Raw genomic sequence first — 16,326 nt, forward strand, 5'->3', positions numbered from 1 at the left:
TCTTACCTGACGCTATTTTTACAATAGAACTAAAATGCACCGTGTATAAACATCTTCTAAAAAATCGCAAAAAGATACAATGCCGTGTTTTTAGAAAACGCAATGAAAGGAAAAAAAATAAACACATTTGGTTTCTACTTTTTAACGGTTTGCACACTAGCTCTCAAAGTTTGCATGCATTTAATTTCTACTTTCCAATGCTTTTTTATTGTCTGCTTGACTGAACTGGATTCCAAATCCAAACTGAATGATAAGTTCAAACGGTTCGACCGGCCAGATCAACGGCGGGTTGAAAACATTGCTATTTAGGCAGCAAGGCCCGCCCTGGTGCAATCGTATTACCTTTTCTTTTCGGAAAGAAATCAGTTCTTTCAAAAAAAATTGTCGCCATCGTCTCAGTCAAAGAGAATTTCGTATAAAACCGACAGAATCAGAGGCTTTTGCGACATCTGATCCCGATTACTCCTCTTCAAGTTTCAATCGTTTCCGTTCAAACTCTTCAAAAGAAAGTCAAGGTGCATTTTCGTAATTGCACTCAAAATCACGACCATTTTCTCCAGCTCTGTTCTTCCCTATTTATATCTCCCCTCTTATACTCTTTTCTCACTCACACTTCACCTCCCTCTTCCCTGCAACTCTCCTTGTATTCTTTTCATAGTGATAGTTTATTGCCTTTTCTTCTCGTCCTAACTCCTACCTGATCATCAAGATTCTCTGTAAACATAATTTAAAATGTTTTCGATTCTTGGGAGAGAAATGATGCGATTTAGGTACGTAATCAGATCATTTACCAAATTTCTTCTTTTGCTTTAATTTTCTCTATAAAAAGATAAGCGGACAAGTAAGATCTTCTCAGGCCAAAAATTTATCTTTCTGTTATCGTGTTTCTTGTTTACTGAAGTGCGGTAAGTTTCTGAATTTTTGTAGAAGATAGACGTTTAATTTGACTCTTCTACTCAATCGCATTCTTTCTTTGATTTCAGGTTTGTATGGTAGGACTGCAGAACAATCGGATCAGGCATTTCCAATTTCTTTCCCAGTTAAAGTAATCTGCTCAAATTTGTGAGATTCAATCATAGATTGCATATAGGTCTCCAAGTGCAGAACAACGCTCTTGCAAACAAAAAAAAGATGGGGAAAGGAAAGGCCGAAGCATGTGTTTCGGTTATTTTCTTATTGTTTATCACCTTTACAGGAGCAGCAAATGGAGATGAAGTTGAACTCCTTTTATCATTCAAAAGCTGTATCAACGATCCGTTTAGGTTTCTCTCTAGATGGAACTCTTCTGTTGCTTTATGCGACTGGTACGGGATTACCTGCTTAAACTCCTCTCACGTTTCCGGAATTGAACTCTCCGGAAAGAACATCTCCGGCGAACTCTCTCCCTATCTTTTCCGTCTACCGTTTATCGAAAGTATCAATCTCTCCAACAATGAGTTCTTCGGAGAACTTCCTAATGAAACATTTTCCTGTTTGTCCCTTCGCTATCTTAATCTCAGCAGCAATAACTTCACTGGTTCAATGCCTCGTGGTTCAACCTCCGGCCTTGAGACTTTGGATTTATCTAACAACATTATCTCTGGTGAAATTTCGGTTGATATCGGATTATTTACCGGCCTTAAAGTTGTTGATATCGGAGGGAATGTCTTAACAGGAAAAATTCCAACTTCGATTTCAAACCTCCAAAAGTTAGAGTACTTGACATTAGCATCAAACAGGTTAGTTGGTGAAGTTCCGAGGGAACTGGGCCGAATGAGGAGTTTGAAGTGGATTTACTTGGGATACAACAATCTTTCGGGTGAGATACCGAAAGAAATTGGTGACTTAACTTCTTTGAATCACCTTGATCTTGTCTACAATAATCTCACAGGAAAAATCCCGCCTTCACTAGGGAATCTCAGTGATCTTCGGTACCTTTTCCTTTATCAAAACAATCTTACCGGCTCGATTCCTCCATCTATATTTAATCTCAGAAAGCTTGTTTCTCTCGATTTAAGCGACAATTCTCTCACTGGACCCATTCCTGAACTTGTAATTCAGCTACAAAACTTGGAAATTCTTCATCTCTTCGCCAATAATTTTACTGGAGCAATTCCAGAGGCCATTGCTTCTCTGCCTCGTCTCCAAGTTCTTCAGCTCTGGTCCAACAGATTATCAGGAAAGATTCCCAAAAACCTCGGAAAACAAAACAATCTGACTATCGTAGATCTTTCGATGAATAAACTCACAGGGAAAATTCCAGACAGTTTATGCAATTCTGGACGACTCTTTAAGCTCATCCTCTTCTCCAACTTCTTTGAAGGCGGAATACCAAAGAGCTTAAGCTACTGCAGAAGCTTACAGCGAGTTCGTCTGCAGAACAACCGATTCTCCGGTGAATTGCCGCCAGAGTTTACGAAATTGCCACTTGTTTACTATCTCGATGTATCAGGCAACAATCTTTCGGGCAGGATCGATGGGAGGAGGTGGGATATGCCTTCACTTCAGATGCTGAATTTAGCGAGAAACAGATTTGACGGAAACTTGCCGCAGTCCTTTGGTAGTGAGAAGCTTGAGAACCTTGACCTGTCTAAAAACCGCTTTTTAGGTACAATACCGCCGAGCTACGGAAACCTATCGGAGCTAATGCAGTTGAAGCTAAGTGAAAACCAGATTACCGGTTCCATCCCAGACAAGTTGTCTGCATGCAAAAAGTTGGTGTATTTGGACCTCAGCCAAAATCAACTAACCGGTCGTATTCCGGCTAGTCTCGCGGAAATGCCGGTTCTCGCTGAACTCAACCTGTCGGAAAACCAGCTATATGGCAAAATACCGGAGAATTTGGGAAATGTCGAATCACTTGTTCAAGTAAACGTCTCTCACAACCATTTGCACGGTAGTTTACCTTCGACAGGAGCATTTCTCGCTATCAACTCGGGCGCCGTCCTCGGCAATAATCTTTGTGGTGGTGATATTGTAAGTGGTTTGCCGCCATGCGAAACCATAAAATGGCATGTTTGGTGGTTCCTCGTCACTACTCTTCTGGTCGTCCTAGTTGTTTTGGTTCTTTTGCTGTCCGTCGTGGTCTTGCTTCGACGTCGAAATGAAAATCTACAGCTCGAAAAGGTCGACGGTGAATACAGTAATGGTATCTGGGATTTGCAGATATTTGATTCTAGAGCTTCGAGGTCAGTCACCATAGACGATGTCTTGTCGTCGACAAAAGAAGAGAACGTCATATCGAGGGGGAGTACCGGCACACTGTATATCGGGAAATCTGCTGCAGACGATGTGCAGTTTGTCGTAAAAGAGATGGATGGCGATCACTCCCCTTCGTCGAATTTATGGATGCAAAATGTGGAATTAGGAAGACTCCGACATCCAAACGTGATTAAAATGATCGGGATATGTAGGTCGGAAAAGGGTGGAATTGGATTTATCATTTTTGAGTTCATTGAAGGGAAAACCTTGAGAGATATTTTAAGTGGTTTAAGTTGGGAATGTCGCCGGAAAATAGTCATTCGGATAATGAAGACTCTTCAGTTTCTACATTGCCGATGCTCTCCGAGTGTTCTGGTAGGAAATCTGTCGCCAGAGGAAGTGATAATCGACGGAAAAGAGGAGCCTCGTCTCCGTCTAAGTCTTCCTGGGCTCGTCCTCGTGGGTGACAATCTCAAAGGTTTCCTCACTTCAGGCTACGTAGCACCAGGTACCTGTCCAAACGAACTCACGTGCTAACGAGTGCTCATTTCAAATGGCGGGACCCAACTGTAATTCAAAAAGTGCTTTATTAAAAAAGTTTAATATTAGAAAAAATTCCCTTTGCCACGTGGAAGAACGAAGATTAATAATATCCGTCTAATTTTAGTCTGTTTATCGATACAAGTTTTATTGTAGGAAATTACAAGAATATCCACGATATTCGTGTTGATTGCCATGCACCTGTGTGCTGCCATACGTATTAACGTACTCTCTGTTGCAGAAACACGGGAGAAGATGGATATCAACGAGAAGAGCGACGTATACAGCTTTGGAGTCCTCTTGATCGAATTCCTGACAGGAAAGAGCTCGAGCTCGATCGACGCGGAGGCGGGTCTGCATCTGCAAGAGGGCACCGTAGAGTGGGCCCATTACTGCTACTCAGAATGCCATCTGGACACGTGGGTCGATCCTGCAATCAAGGAGTACGCATCGAATCATCGGAACGAGATCGTGGAAACAATGTACGTAGCTATGCGGTGCACCGCGAGGGACCCCGCAGCGAGACCAAGCACCAGCCACGGATTGAAAATGCTAGAATCTGCCATCAGAGCCTGTTCCTGTGTTTCAGTGCCCAAATTTTCTGCCACTATGTGATAATCTTGGATACATATAATTTCATGTTCTTTTACGGTTTTACTTGTGTTTTATAAATATAAAGATGTTAAATGAGTGTTGCTCAATGCTGTCTTTGTGTTTGTTATTATGACCATAAGTTCTGAAAATTAACTCTAAAAGAGAAGCAGGAGGTTGGCTTACAGAGAGAGAGAGAGGGGGAAAAAAAAGGTCGAAGTCTGTTGGGATATTCAGATCCTAAAAAGGAAAAATATTCATTTCGATGATTTCATTGATATGATTCTATTCCATACCAGTGGGGAAAGGTTGCAGATCTGATTTATCATGAGTCGTTTTTTATCATTAGATTTTCTCTTTTGATGCGCGCATGGAGATGTTCTGTGTGGCTCATTTCCATCTTGGACTAAGCCTTTTAAGCTTTGGTCCATGAGAGAAATATAAAGTCAAGGGAAAAATTTTAAGGTATTTCACATCCTCAAGGAAGAGGAATGCAGCCCCAAACTTAACAATTAACTCTACCGCACAGTTTGTTGATATAATGGTCACCTGGTTTCCTTGTACTCTTTTTTTTTTCCATATTTTATGTTTAAAAGCTAAACTTCATAAACTGCGTATAGGATATAAATTTTTGTTAAACACTTGTTAGATCAACATATAAACAGTCAAAAATAGCGTTCCAAGTTCTTATTATCATTGGTATTTAATAATTGTAGATGTGATATAGTTGTATTAAACTTGATTATCCTGACTAATAATTGGTTTGGTTGTAGGTCTATTTTACAGAACCAATTAATAATTGGTTCATAACTTGTTTGTTCATAAGAGTTATTAGATATGGTTTGATCATGTGGATAAAAAACTACCCAACACCTGCTAGAAAATAGTGACCTGTTACAAATTGAAGGGGCTATAAGAGCTTGGGACAATTAAAAATAACTTGGGTGGAAGTAAAAATAAATTATTTAAATGCAATGGATATGACATATATCAGAATGTGAGTGAGGAAAGAGGATTGATATAACTGATCCCATATAGCTTTTCTTTTGTCAAAAAAAAAAAAAAAAAAGGAATTCATTAAAAATCATGTTGGGATACAAATCATCATAATCCTCCTGGAGCAATAGATGAATCCAAGGACCAACGAGTTAAATGCATACGCATGAAAAGATCAGAACTGACGGTGCCAGTTCGCAGTTAACCTGCTGGTAAAGTTTCTATGTGGTTGAAGTGGAGACCTGGGATTAAGTGCCACCTTCATCCATATGTTGGGGGGATCTAGGTGTTGTGCGGATTTTTTATTTTATTTTTTATTTTAATAATGGTATTCAATATACAAATATGATATAAATCTAATGGAAAACACTCAACTTAAATTTAAATGTTAATGGTTCAAATTTCATTTATATTATCTGTTTCGATCTCTATTTGTAGTCTTCTCCAAGTCCTTTTAGACTTTTTACCCCTTTTTGACGCCCTAAGAAAATTTCAGTCAGAAAAATGATTACATCTTCATATGGATGGTAGATTCAATGAAACAAGGGGTAAAAGACCAAGTATGTAATCTACAAAGACTACAATCAACTTTAGTAAGACTGTGAACTCCATTATATTCCTGGATTGTAGAATATGGGGGTGGGATAGAGATTGATGGGAAGGACTAGATGATTCCTCTGCATTAGATATTGACATACACTGAATGACTGAATATTGAATTGAGGTTAAGAGCATTTATTTGAAAGTTGTAAACTTGTAATAGCAGAGAAAAGACTGATACAATTGCCTCACTTTGAAACTCACCTAATCAAATATCTACATTAGAATTTATTTTTCATATCAAAAGCTAGGAATGGCTGCAAATTGAAACCAAGAGAAAAAAATGGAAAAGATCTTATCCTTAATTATATTACTATATAAAGCCGGTATACTTGGCTTCTCGTCTGGACAACCAGATATGTTTAATTTCCTCTCTCTCCTCCATTTATTTCCTCTTTAGCTCAGACTTAACTCATATATATAAATCTCTATTACTAACAAGTAACAAATCAATCTGATTTGGTATCCTAACTCAAATAAGAAAGCCAGCACAAAGGCATGCATACATTAAGTTGGCATGGATCCCATTCATTTGGATCAATTGGATTATCAAACCTGGCCTCTTGAATCAAATAAAAGACCCAACCTGAATTCACCACATGGATGGTGGGTCTCAAACAAAATACATCATGTATGGTTGCCCCATATACTCAGTATTGGTAGGCAGAGCTGAGACGGGTTGCAATGTGGCTGCCTTCACCAGAACACTTTGACCAATCAAAACCTCAAATTCTCAAGTGAATTTGAATGAAGATACAGATTTAATTGGGTATCAATTTTTTAGGCAAAGGTACCATATATAGCAGGACTCTTGGAATCATTAGATATACTGATTTTTGGTCTAACTATTGTTTACAATGGGACCTATATATCTATGACCCACCCAATCGTGGCTCCCCATCTTCTTAATCTGAACACGTGGCTACTTAAGAGGGCATCTCATTGCTATTATGATGAGGTCCCTTCTTTGTAGCATGCCACTAAAGCCATATCGCCCGCTCCATTAGTTTTTCATAAGGGAGTGGGGGTAGGCCAGCCTTGTTATGGCATTTCAAGAAACCTGGACATTGATTCATCAACAACAAGACAAATTGCTATATATTGTCACTTTGAACCAATTATAGCAATTTACCATCATCGTTCACCATAAAGATTGTTGAATAATCATATTTCATGCTCTCAGTTGGATTTTGATAAAAGTACTTCTTAGCATGTTACCCACGGAGGAGGATCTCTTTACATATATAGAGATCTTAAGTTGATTAAGGTAGAGAATTTGGCATCAAAACCACAGATGGGTAATCAAAGATGTGAACCATATTCAGGGTCTCAATCTTCTAATGAACAAATGCCTATTATTCAGTCAGAATCTCTATCTAAATATTGTATATTCTATCAAGCATAATATCAAACCACCAAAGGAAAATATGCTCCTGATAACTTGAAGTTCAAAAACATGTTTCTGTTTTCATTTTTGAGTAGCATGAAAACACTTCCATAGTTTTTTTTTTTCGAATAATATGTTTTTCTAAACCAATTATTAGGTCCAATTTTTAGAAATTAAATCACAACAAAGGAAACAGCCCAGGTTGATGATCAAAAGTTTTTTCACCAGTTGTCTAACATGCATAAATAGAAAGGAATGAATGTGAAAACAAAAAATGTTTCAGCTATATTTCTGCCATCCTATTAGACAAAAGAAGGCATCGATTTCAAACAAGGTCCTCTGATCTTCTTTAGAGAGCTAACATTGATCAAAGAATTTACAATGTGTACAGTGTTAGCCTACCCACTAAGGAGAGTTGTGATCGATGGCTGGGTCAGTAGTGCTCTCTACATGATACATTTAATGTACTATTCATGGATGTGATGGTCCAATGATATTTGTTTACTTATTGCGAATGATAAAATCCACTGCTTAAATCGAAAGTTGGAAGGAGAGATTAGACAGCCAATGAATGGCCTTTTACATGCAAATTGAAATTGAAGAGTTATCATCTATTGCAGCCTTTCTCAGAAAAAGCTTAGTGATCACCCAAAGGAGACTTGGATATTTCCCAGAAAAAAAAAAAGAAAATTAAATAGGAACAGGATTAGAATCTGCAGATTGTCAAGAGTGTACTTACATCGCAAAATGAGTATTTTTGTTACTTGTTTTCTTATGTGACGCCCAACACAGGAATCTTGTAATTTCTTCAATTATATTACTTTTTATAGTTAAGCTTCGAATTTCAATAAATAGAACTATTTGTACGTACGAGCATTCCAGTTCCATATTTCTTCATTTTAATCTCCACAACTTAATCTATATGAATTAATTGCAGATCACATTGTTATCTTCACCACATCTACTTGTTAATCATAGTGCTGAATTTTCTGGGTTTCTCACATAACCAGTTAGACAGTAAACCTTTAATGGAGGATTTGGTTGCATTTCTTTTCTTTGATTAAGTTTCTAGGAAAAAAAGCATAAATTAATAAACCAAATCAAAAGGGGGGGGGGGGGGGGAGAGTTTGAAGAAGGTTTAATTAATTCATGCAAGTCTTTGCATTTATCTTGATTGGACTATATGGTTAGGGCTGAAATTGCAGTCCACTGAAGGCAAAGAAGAAGAATTTGGAGATGGGGTTCCTCCCAAGTGATCCACCTCTGCTCTGTTCTAATGATGATGTTTAGTTCCTTTTCGTCCAATTCTTCTAAGCAATGATGGCAGTGAGAAGAACTCTTTTCTCTTTTGCACACTGAGAACTGTTTGAACGTACGTTGATAGAAGATTCCTTTGGCAAAGGGGAGACTAAAGTGAGTATATACATACCTTTACTGTAAAATAAGTGAATACATCAACAGTTTGACATTGTTAGAAGCAAAACCCAGGTAAGCAATTTGGCCGGCAGAGAGACTTGATTGATGGTGTTTTCTTCTTTAAAGCTTCAAAAAGATTGATTATACTATAGTAGACCATGCAAAAGCGCTTTGGCTTCCTTCTTCTAAAGCTCCTTTTTCTTCACTTTGAAAGAAGATTTTGATCAAGACTTGACAGCTAAAAAGCTGTTAACAGATACACATCTCCACGCCACTGTGTAGACCTAATAACAAACATTTTGCTTGTATGTTTCTCTACTTTGGGACACTTGGCCTGTTTCAGACTGGGATATGATACACGTGCATGCATCCCTTCGATAATTTCATGGTATTGTTCATTAGAAAAATTAAACAGAGGGAAGTATTGAAGAGAAAGGCATTCTGGATCTGGTTGGGAAGTTTGGTTGAGACAATTTTCCAAATTGTCAAAGGGCCTTTTTGTTGTAAGTGGGCCTCTGAGAGGAACCCATGTACTCTGTCCCTGTAGGAGAGACTGAATGTTTGAATCTAGTAGGCAGTCTCGGAGAGCACACACTGAACAATAAGTACATTATATGTAATGTGGTACCTGTCCCATAAAATCCTCTCAACCTTGTTTACATGCATTATATGAAGATTTTTCCTACATTTTACATGCCAGGTGTCAACAAACAAAACAATTATATATACAGAGATGGTAGGCACATTCTCTGAGCACCCTGAGTACATAATCACTACATTGATATTTGTCTCTTACATGCCTCAATCCACTTAAAATGCATATGCCACACAGGTGATAACAAAATAATTTTCTTTTGATGAATAAATATATCAACAAAATAATTCCTCTGTATCATCATCATCATCTAACCCTTATACCAAATTATATGGATTGGCAACATACATGGTTTTCAAAACTGGATCGGATTGGAAAAACTGGGAATTGGTTAGGTGACTGGTTCTTTTTTATCCCAAAACCATTAATTTGCCTAAAAACATTGATTTGGTCAGCAAATCGCTGATCCAGGCATTTAAACTGTTCGAACCGTTCAACAGTTTTTGGCCTTTTTTATTTTTTTGTCAGAGCAGACCGTTCATTCAGTTCAAATGATCGGACCATTCGACCTGCCCCTGACCGATTCATTGTCTGGTTTAGTTTTAAAAACCTTGGCAACATAAATCTTAATTCATCATTTAGTCCTGTTTCAACATAAGTGGCCTAAAATTATAATTTCCTTTACTTTTTTATATTTTAAAATTTTTTAAACATGTCCAAAAAATGAATGCGCGAAAATACCTATGCATATATGGATATGAGTGGTAAAACTATAAAAGAGCTAGCAAAAAGGACTTGGAGAAAAGTAATGAGAAATGATTTAAGCATCTACAATTTAAAGATGAATATAACATTTAAACAGAATGGCGAAATAACATTCATGTCACCAACCCCATATAGCTTCGGTAAGACGATCAGATTAGGTGATGATAGATAAAAAAAAAATCCTATTTTCCTATAAAGACATTTTGTATGTGTGAACATCTGTAAGGCAAGCAGAGAGATAAAACTCAAAGTGTCATTTTTTGTATGCATGTACTATACACTTAGGCTTAGTAGTGCAAAGTCTTGTATTTTATATTATTTAGTATGTATTTGTACTGTTTCCAAACTGACCTCATGGACAGGAATGATATGAGATTTCATACCATGAACGACAGCGCGACCTGGGCTTTGATTGAAATTGAAAGATGGATCATCAGTGGAATAGGTGAGAATGATCAAGTTGAACTTTACACTTAAATAGGATGGACTATGGAGGTTCTACATCACCAACTGGAGTGTGGGGTTCAGAGAAGATTTGATGGATAGGGAGAGTTCAGTTAAAACATCTCTCTCAAATTCTATTGTATATCCAACAAACAAAGCTTGATAAAGAGTTTAGCTTTTGGCAGGACTCGGACTGAAAGAGACTTGAACTTAGTGATTCAATTCTGTAGTGAAACTTAATCAAATATGACCTTGCAGCTGTAGGACATGATAGATTCAGGATATGGTGATGTTCTGGTACATCTTATGGTGGACGTCTAGTTGGGTATTTCGTCAAGTGCAACCCATGGATGAGGATGGATGGAGACGTGCCAACAACTTGTTATTGACGAGCCAGTTGTAAGGGGAGTATATAATCATAAACGGATTCCATTGTTCCAATTCTCAACAGGAAGTGGGTTTGGAGATCCTAACTCAGCTGCTCAGACCATTGTTTTTATTAGAGTAGCTTCCACCTGTCTCTTAGTTACATTAATTTCCCACCAGAACTCTACTCTCTCATATAAATCTTATCATGTAGATCTTCTTATCTTTTTATCCCTCAATTGATAGGAGAACTTGTACATACACAATTATGTTAATGTAAATATACTAGGGACGATGGGTTCATCACTGATCCAGTTCATTATCTCATTACCTATTGTTGTGACCTTCACTTGGTATTGGTATTAAAGCAATGACCACCCTAATGGCAACCTCTGATCACACTTCGGGTTCGAACACCTCCCACATCAGTGGTGCACACTATCTCCCGATTAAACTAAGCAATGACAACTACCTGCTCTGTAAAGCTCAGCTACTCCCAGTTCTTTACAGAATCGGCCGATGGGTTATGTTGATGGCTCAATTTCCCCTCCTCCAAAAGAAATATCAGACTCAAATGGGAACGAGGTTAGAATTCTGAATCTGGCATGCTCAGACTGGTTCGAGAAAGACCAACCTGTGCTCTCATGGATTATTGCGTCACTAACCGAGGGTGCCTTTGCACAAGTTGTTGGGTATCGCTCCTCTTGTAAAGTGTGGAATGCTCTCACAAAGTCTTTTGCAAACTATTCTCATTTAAAGCTACTCTGATATAGGAGACAATTGCAGAGTTTAAAGAAAGGAGGTATGACTGTTTCTGAGTATGTTAGAAAAGCTAGGTCAATTGTTGATAGCTTGTCTGCAATAGCTGAACCTATCAATGCCAATGATTTGATTCTCTATATTCTCGCCAGTCTTGGATCTGAATATGAATTCGTTGTTACCGCTATTACTAATAGGTCCGATCTAGAGAACCTTGATGTTGATGATGTGTTAGGAATCCTTCTTGGTCATGAAAGCTGGTCGGAACAAAACACCACTGTAGTGGATGACGCCAATCTCAAAGGGAAAGGTTCCAGTAATAATCAGCAGTATAGTACTCCCAATAACAACCGTGGCTGAGGCAAGGGGTGTGATCCCTCTGATAGACGCACCAATAACAGAGGCAGGGGGCACGACAATCCAATAGTTTGTCAGTTGTGCAATGAACCAGAACATGGTACAGTCAAGCGTTGCCGTCGATATGATCTAAACTTCAAGGATGAAGAAGCAGAACCAATAGCCTACAACAGTGGCTCTACTTCCTCATTAGACCCAACTTGGTACACGGATCCACTCATCACATAGCACCCGACGTTGAGAATCACCAAAATCGATCTTAATATGGAGGGTCCGATCAAGTGAAAGTTGATAAAGCTCAGGTTTGGTGATTAGACATGTTGGTTCATCTGCTAATAATTTTGCCTCTCATCACTCTACTCTAAATGATATTTTTCATGTGCCAAACCTATCCAAGAATTTATTATTTGTCCAGGAGTTTGCTTAAGATAATCATTTATATTTTGAATTTCATGGGGATTTCTTTGCTATGAATGATTATACGGGGACAACACCGCTTCGAGGGCCCAGTAGTGATGGTCTCTATCAATTTCTGGGTAATATCTATTCCAGTCAATCTGCTCCAAATAAATCGTCTACTTTGGTTGGTGAACATGTCTCTCTTGCACAAGCATCTCGGACATCCTGCTTTGTACATTGTAAGACAAGTGGTGAAGCAGTTCAACTTACCTTATGTTGGTGAATACAAGTCTAAGTTGAATCCACTTTGTGAGTCATGTCAAATGGCCAAGAGTCATAGGTTATCTCTGCCCTTGTCGTCTACTATTATTGTTAATAGTCCTTTAGATTTAATTTATTCTGATGTCTGGGGACCAACTCCAATATTGTCTCTGGTTTTTGTGGTTATTTTTGCATTCCCGTGGCTTTTTATTACATAAGAAGTCCTATGTTCTTGATGTATTTTTTAAGTTTAAATGTCATGTTGACGTCCTATTCAATACTAAGATTAAAGTTGTACAATCGGATTACACACAGACTTGCTTGCCGCACCCACATGAGCAGAATGGCTCGGTTGAAAGAAAACATCGCCATGTTATTGTAGCCACACTATCTTTACTAGCCTCCTCATTGCTCCCCTTTTCCTTCTAGGTCAATGTTGCATTGACAACGGTTTATTTAATTAATCGCCTTCCTTTGTTCTACATGGCGAATCTCCACTTGAGGTCCTGTTTGGTGTTCTGCTGGATTACAAGTTACTCAAGGTCTTCGGTTGTGTGTGTTATCCTCTCCTTCATCCCTATAAGAAGAACAAGCTTGCTTATTGTTCTTATCAGTGCATCTTCTTGGGCTATAGCGGCAAAACACAAGGGCTATCAGTGTATCCATCCCTCCACTGGTTGTGAGTATGTCTCTCGACATGTCACTTTTGATTAGCATGTATTTCCTAGTATTTCTCTTAATGGTTCTACTATTGCTCCATCCTCCAGAGTCTATCTTCAACCTCAATTTGCTCATCCCACGGGTTCAAATTCTTCAGATGTTCCAAAGCCATCTACACCAACTGTATCCTTGACGAATACTTCCTTCGATCTTTCTCCGAACATGCCAGTGACCTCAACTCCACCATCGCCAGAGCCATCTCCCTCACAATTTGAGTCGTCGTCTCCAAATGTTGGTCCATGTGGCACGCATCATCTCAAAGATATTCTTGATGCCACACCAATTGTACAACATCCTGCTCGACATCATTCCACGGTGACCCGTTCTATGGATGCAGTACTGCCCCCAGACCCCCGCTTGCATCTCATAACCAAGTATCCATTGCCGTAGAGCTTGCTTGCTCAATTAAATGATGACAATACCGGACCTACTTGCTATTCTGAAGCGTCTTGCTCTGCTCATTGGCATGACACCATGGACAAAAGGGTACAATGCACTCATTTCACAAGGCACTTGGACTCTTGTACCTCATTTCGCTGATATGAATGTTGTCGACACCAAATGGATTTATAAATCAAACGCAAGCCTAATGGTACCATCGACCGTTACAAGGCTTGCCTTGTTGCTCAAGGCTTCACGCAAGTTCCTGGAATTGACTTCACCACCACCTTCAACACGGTAGTCAAACCCGTCACGATCCACACTCTACTCTCTTTGGTCGTATCTCATGGTTGGTTTATTCATCAAATCGACTTCGACAATGCCTTCCTGAATGGTGTGCTTCATGAAGATATTTTTGTTTGACAACCAAAAGGCTTCAAGGACCCCTCCAAGCCTAACCATGTATGCAAGCTCCACAAAGCCTTATATCGACAAGCTCCCCATGCTTGGTATTCAAGCCTTACGGATCAACTTTTAAAAATGGGCTTGCGAACTTCAAATATAGTTTGTTTATTCCTCTGGCTCCGTGACTCTCTATCTATCGGTCTACGTTGATGATGTCTTGATGGTCGGATCCTCTAATGCGGCTATTTGTGAGTGCATCATGCACTTATCACGTCACTTCTCTCTCAAGGACCTTGGTCCTACTAATTATTTTTTAGGTATTGAAATTCTCCGGCATTCTAATGGACTCACCCTAAGCCAACAATGGTACATATATGATCTGTTACACCGAACTCACATGGATGCTACTAAGTCGGTTTCTTCTCCAATGGCTTCTAGCACTAAGCTGTCCAAATTTGACAGCCAACCTCTCTCTAACCCTACTAAATACAGAAGTATTGTTGGGGCCCTGCATTATGTTGCTATCACCCGTCCTGGCATCTCTTTTGCCATCAGTGAGGTCTCTTAGTTCTTACAATCTCCCACAGGTGCATTGGGTTGCAGTTAAATGGATACTCTGCTATCTCAAACATACCATCTCTCATGGCTTGTGTTTATTCCAAGGCTTTGTCTCTGCACTTCAAGTGTACTCAGATGCTGAATGGCCTGGCTGTCCCGATGATCGTTGTTCCACCGATGGTTTTGCTATCTACTTGGGAAACAACTTGGTTGCGTGGAGCTCTCGTAAATAGGCCACTGTCACATTCTCCAACAGAGTCTAAGTTTTGAGCATGTGCCATGGTGGCCACCGAAGTACTTTGGCTAGCATCTCTTCTCTGGGATCTCGGTATCATCCTCCCTGAACCCCCCACCATTTGGTGTGATAAAATTGAAGCCACTTATCTCGCGGCCAATCCTGCATTTCAGGCACATACTCGCCATGTCGAACTTGACTTCCACTTTCTTCGTGATTTGGTGGCGCACAATTTACAGCTCTACATAACAAGCTCCATGTGCTTGATCGATATGCACATGGAGCTTTTATCATGTAGCTCTCTCATGTAATTCTTATCATGTAGCTCTTCTTATCTTCTTATCCCTGAAGTTTCCATGATAGGAGAAAACTCCTTGTACATACACAACTTCGTTAATATAAATATACTAGGGACAGTTGGTTCATCACCGATCCAGTTCATTATCTCATTACCTACTATTGTGACCTTCACTATTTGACACTGTTCCTAGTTCAGCCTAAACAGCTTTTATATATTTTGTTCATTTGTTAGCCTGTTACAAAATTCCGGTCCAAATTTAGAAACATTCTATCCAATGGTAGGCTGCCACAAGACACTGACTTGTGAGCTGTGTCTACCACTGAAGTGAAAACAAAGAACATATTAGCTTGGGATTACTGGTTATTAGTGACTTAAGTGTCAACATATGCTGGTAATATGGGGTCAAAGTGAGTGTTTGAATTGCTATAACCACATAGAGTTATATTTGAATTTGACTACACATACATTCCCTGATCATCAAGGGATGGACAAGCTTAAATTGAAATTGATAGAGGGTGATTGATCCAATAACTTCTGCTGTAACAGAATAACTTTCAATCAGTGTGCTATTGGAAATTTCTCGCAGTCAAGGAAACAAAAGGCAGTACTATTGTACTAATTGGAACTCTAGATGTAGCAATTAATTGAGAAGATTTTACCCATATATTTCCAATGCTTAATCAAGAACCGTAAATTTGAATTTTCATGCAAAGGGTACGAAGTGAAGTAATTAGGTACAAAGACAAGGCTAACAGAAATAGAGGGACAATTATAAAACATGCGAGTATTACTGCAAAAGCATTTCTTTTCTACGGGCATGTTAATAACTACAACTTCTGAGAGTCAAACTTAACATTTTTCCCTGTTATTCATGAATTTGGTAGAAGTAGAACTATGATTTTTCTCTTTCACAATAATATATTATAGGTTTTGTGGTGTCGGCTTTCAAGATCCCTGCCCTCACCTAACCTCACGGGTATCTTGTATTTGCCTTTTACACCACTGAAACTAAATTTCCCCAGGTATCTTTGAGTATCTGGGCAATGAAGAACTTAGACTAATTAAAGGTC

The 16,326-nt window shown here is 38.9% G+C and overlaps 1 protein-coding gene and 1 non-coding gene across 2 annotated transcripts; both read left to right on the top strand.

Moving 5' to 3' along the window:
• The first annotated feature begins 605 nt into the window (after positions 1–605).
• Positions 606–4,588, top strand: LOC148847097 (uncharacterized). The gene is made up of 3 exons (XM_088948853.1): positions 606–770; positions 984–3,688; positions 3,962–4,588. Exons 2-3 carry the CDS (start codon positions 1,132–1,134, stop codon positions 4,333–4,335), a joined length of 2,931 nt encoding a protein of 976 aa, XP_088804979.1. The 5' UTR covers positions 606–770; positions 984–1,131; the 3' UTR covers positions 4,336–4,588.
• Positions 4,589–11,750: 7,162 nt separating this feature from the next.
• On the top strand, positions 11,751–11,859 carry LOC148847098 (small nucleolar RNA Z247). Its single transcript, XR_016101624.1, has one exon. It is a non-coding gene; the product is annotated as a small nucleolar RNA Z247 (small nucleolar RNA).
• Positions 11,860–16,326: the final 4,467 nt, after the last annotated feature.

The sequence above is a fragment of the Nelumbo lutea genome, chromosome 6, assembly GCF_056320005.1.
Source record: "Nelumbo lutea isolate HS-2025 chromosome 6, American lotus-T2T, whole genome shotgun sequence".
Taxonomy (NCBI): Eukaryota; Viridiplantae; Streptophyta; class Magnoliopsida; order Proteales; family Nelumbonaceae; genus Nelumbo; species Nelumbo lutea.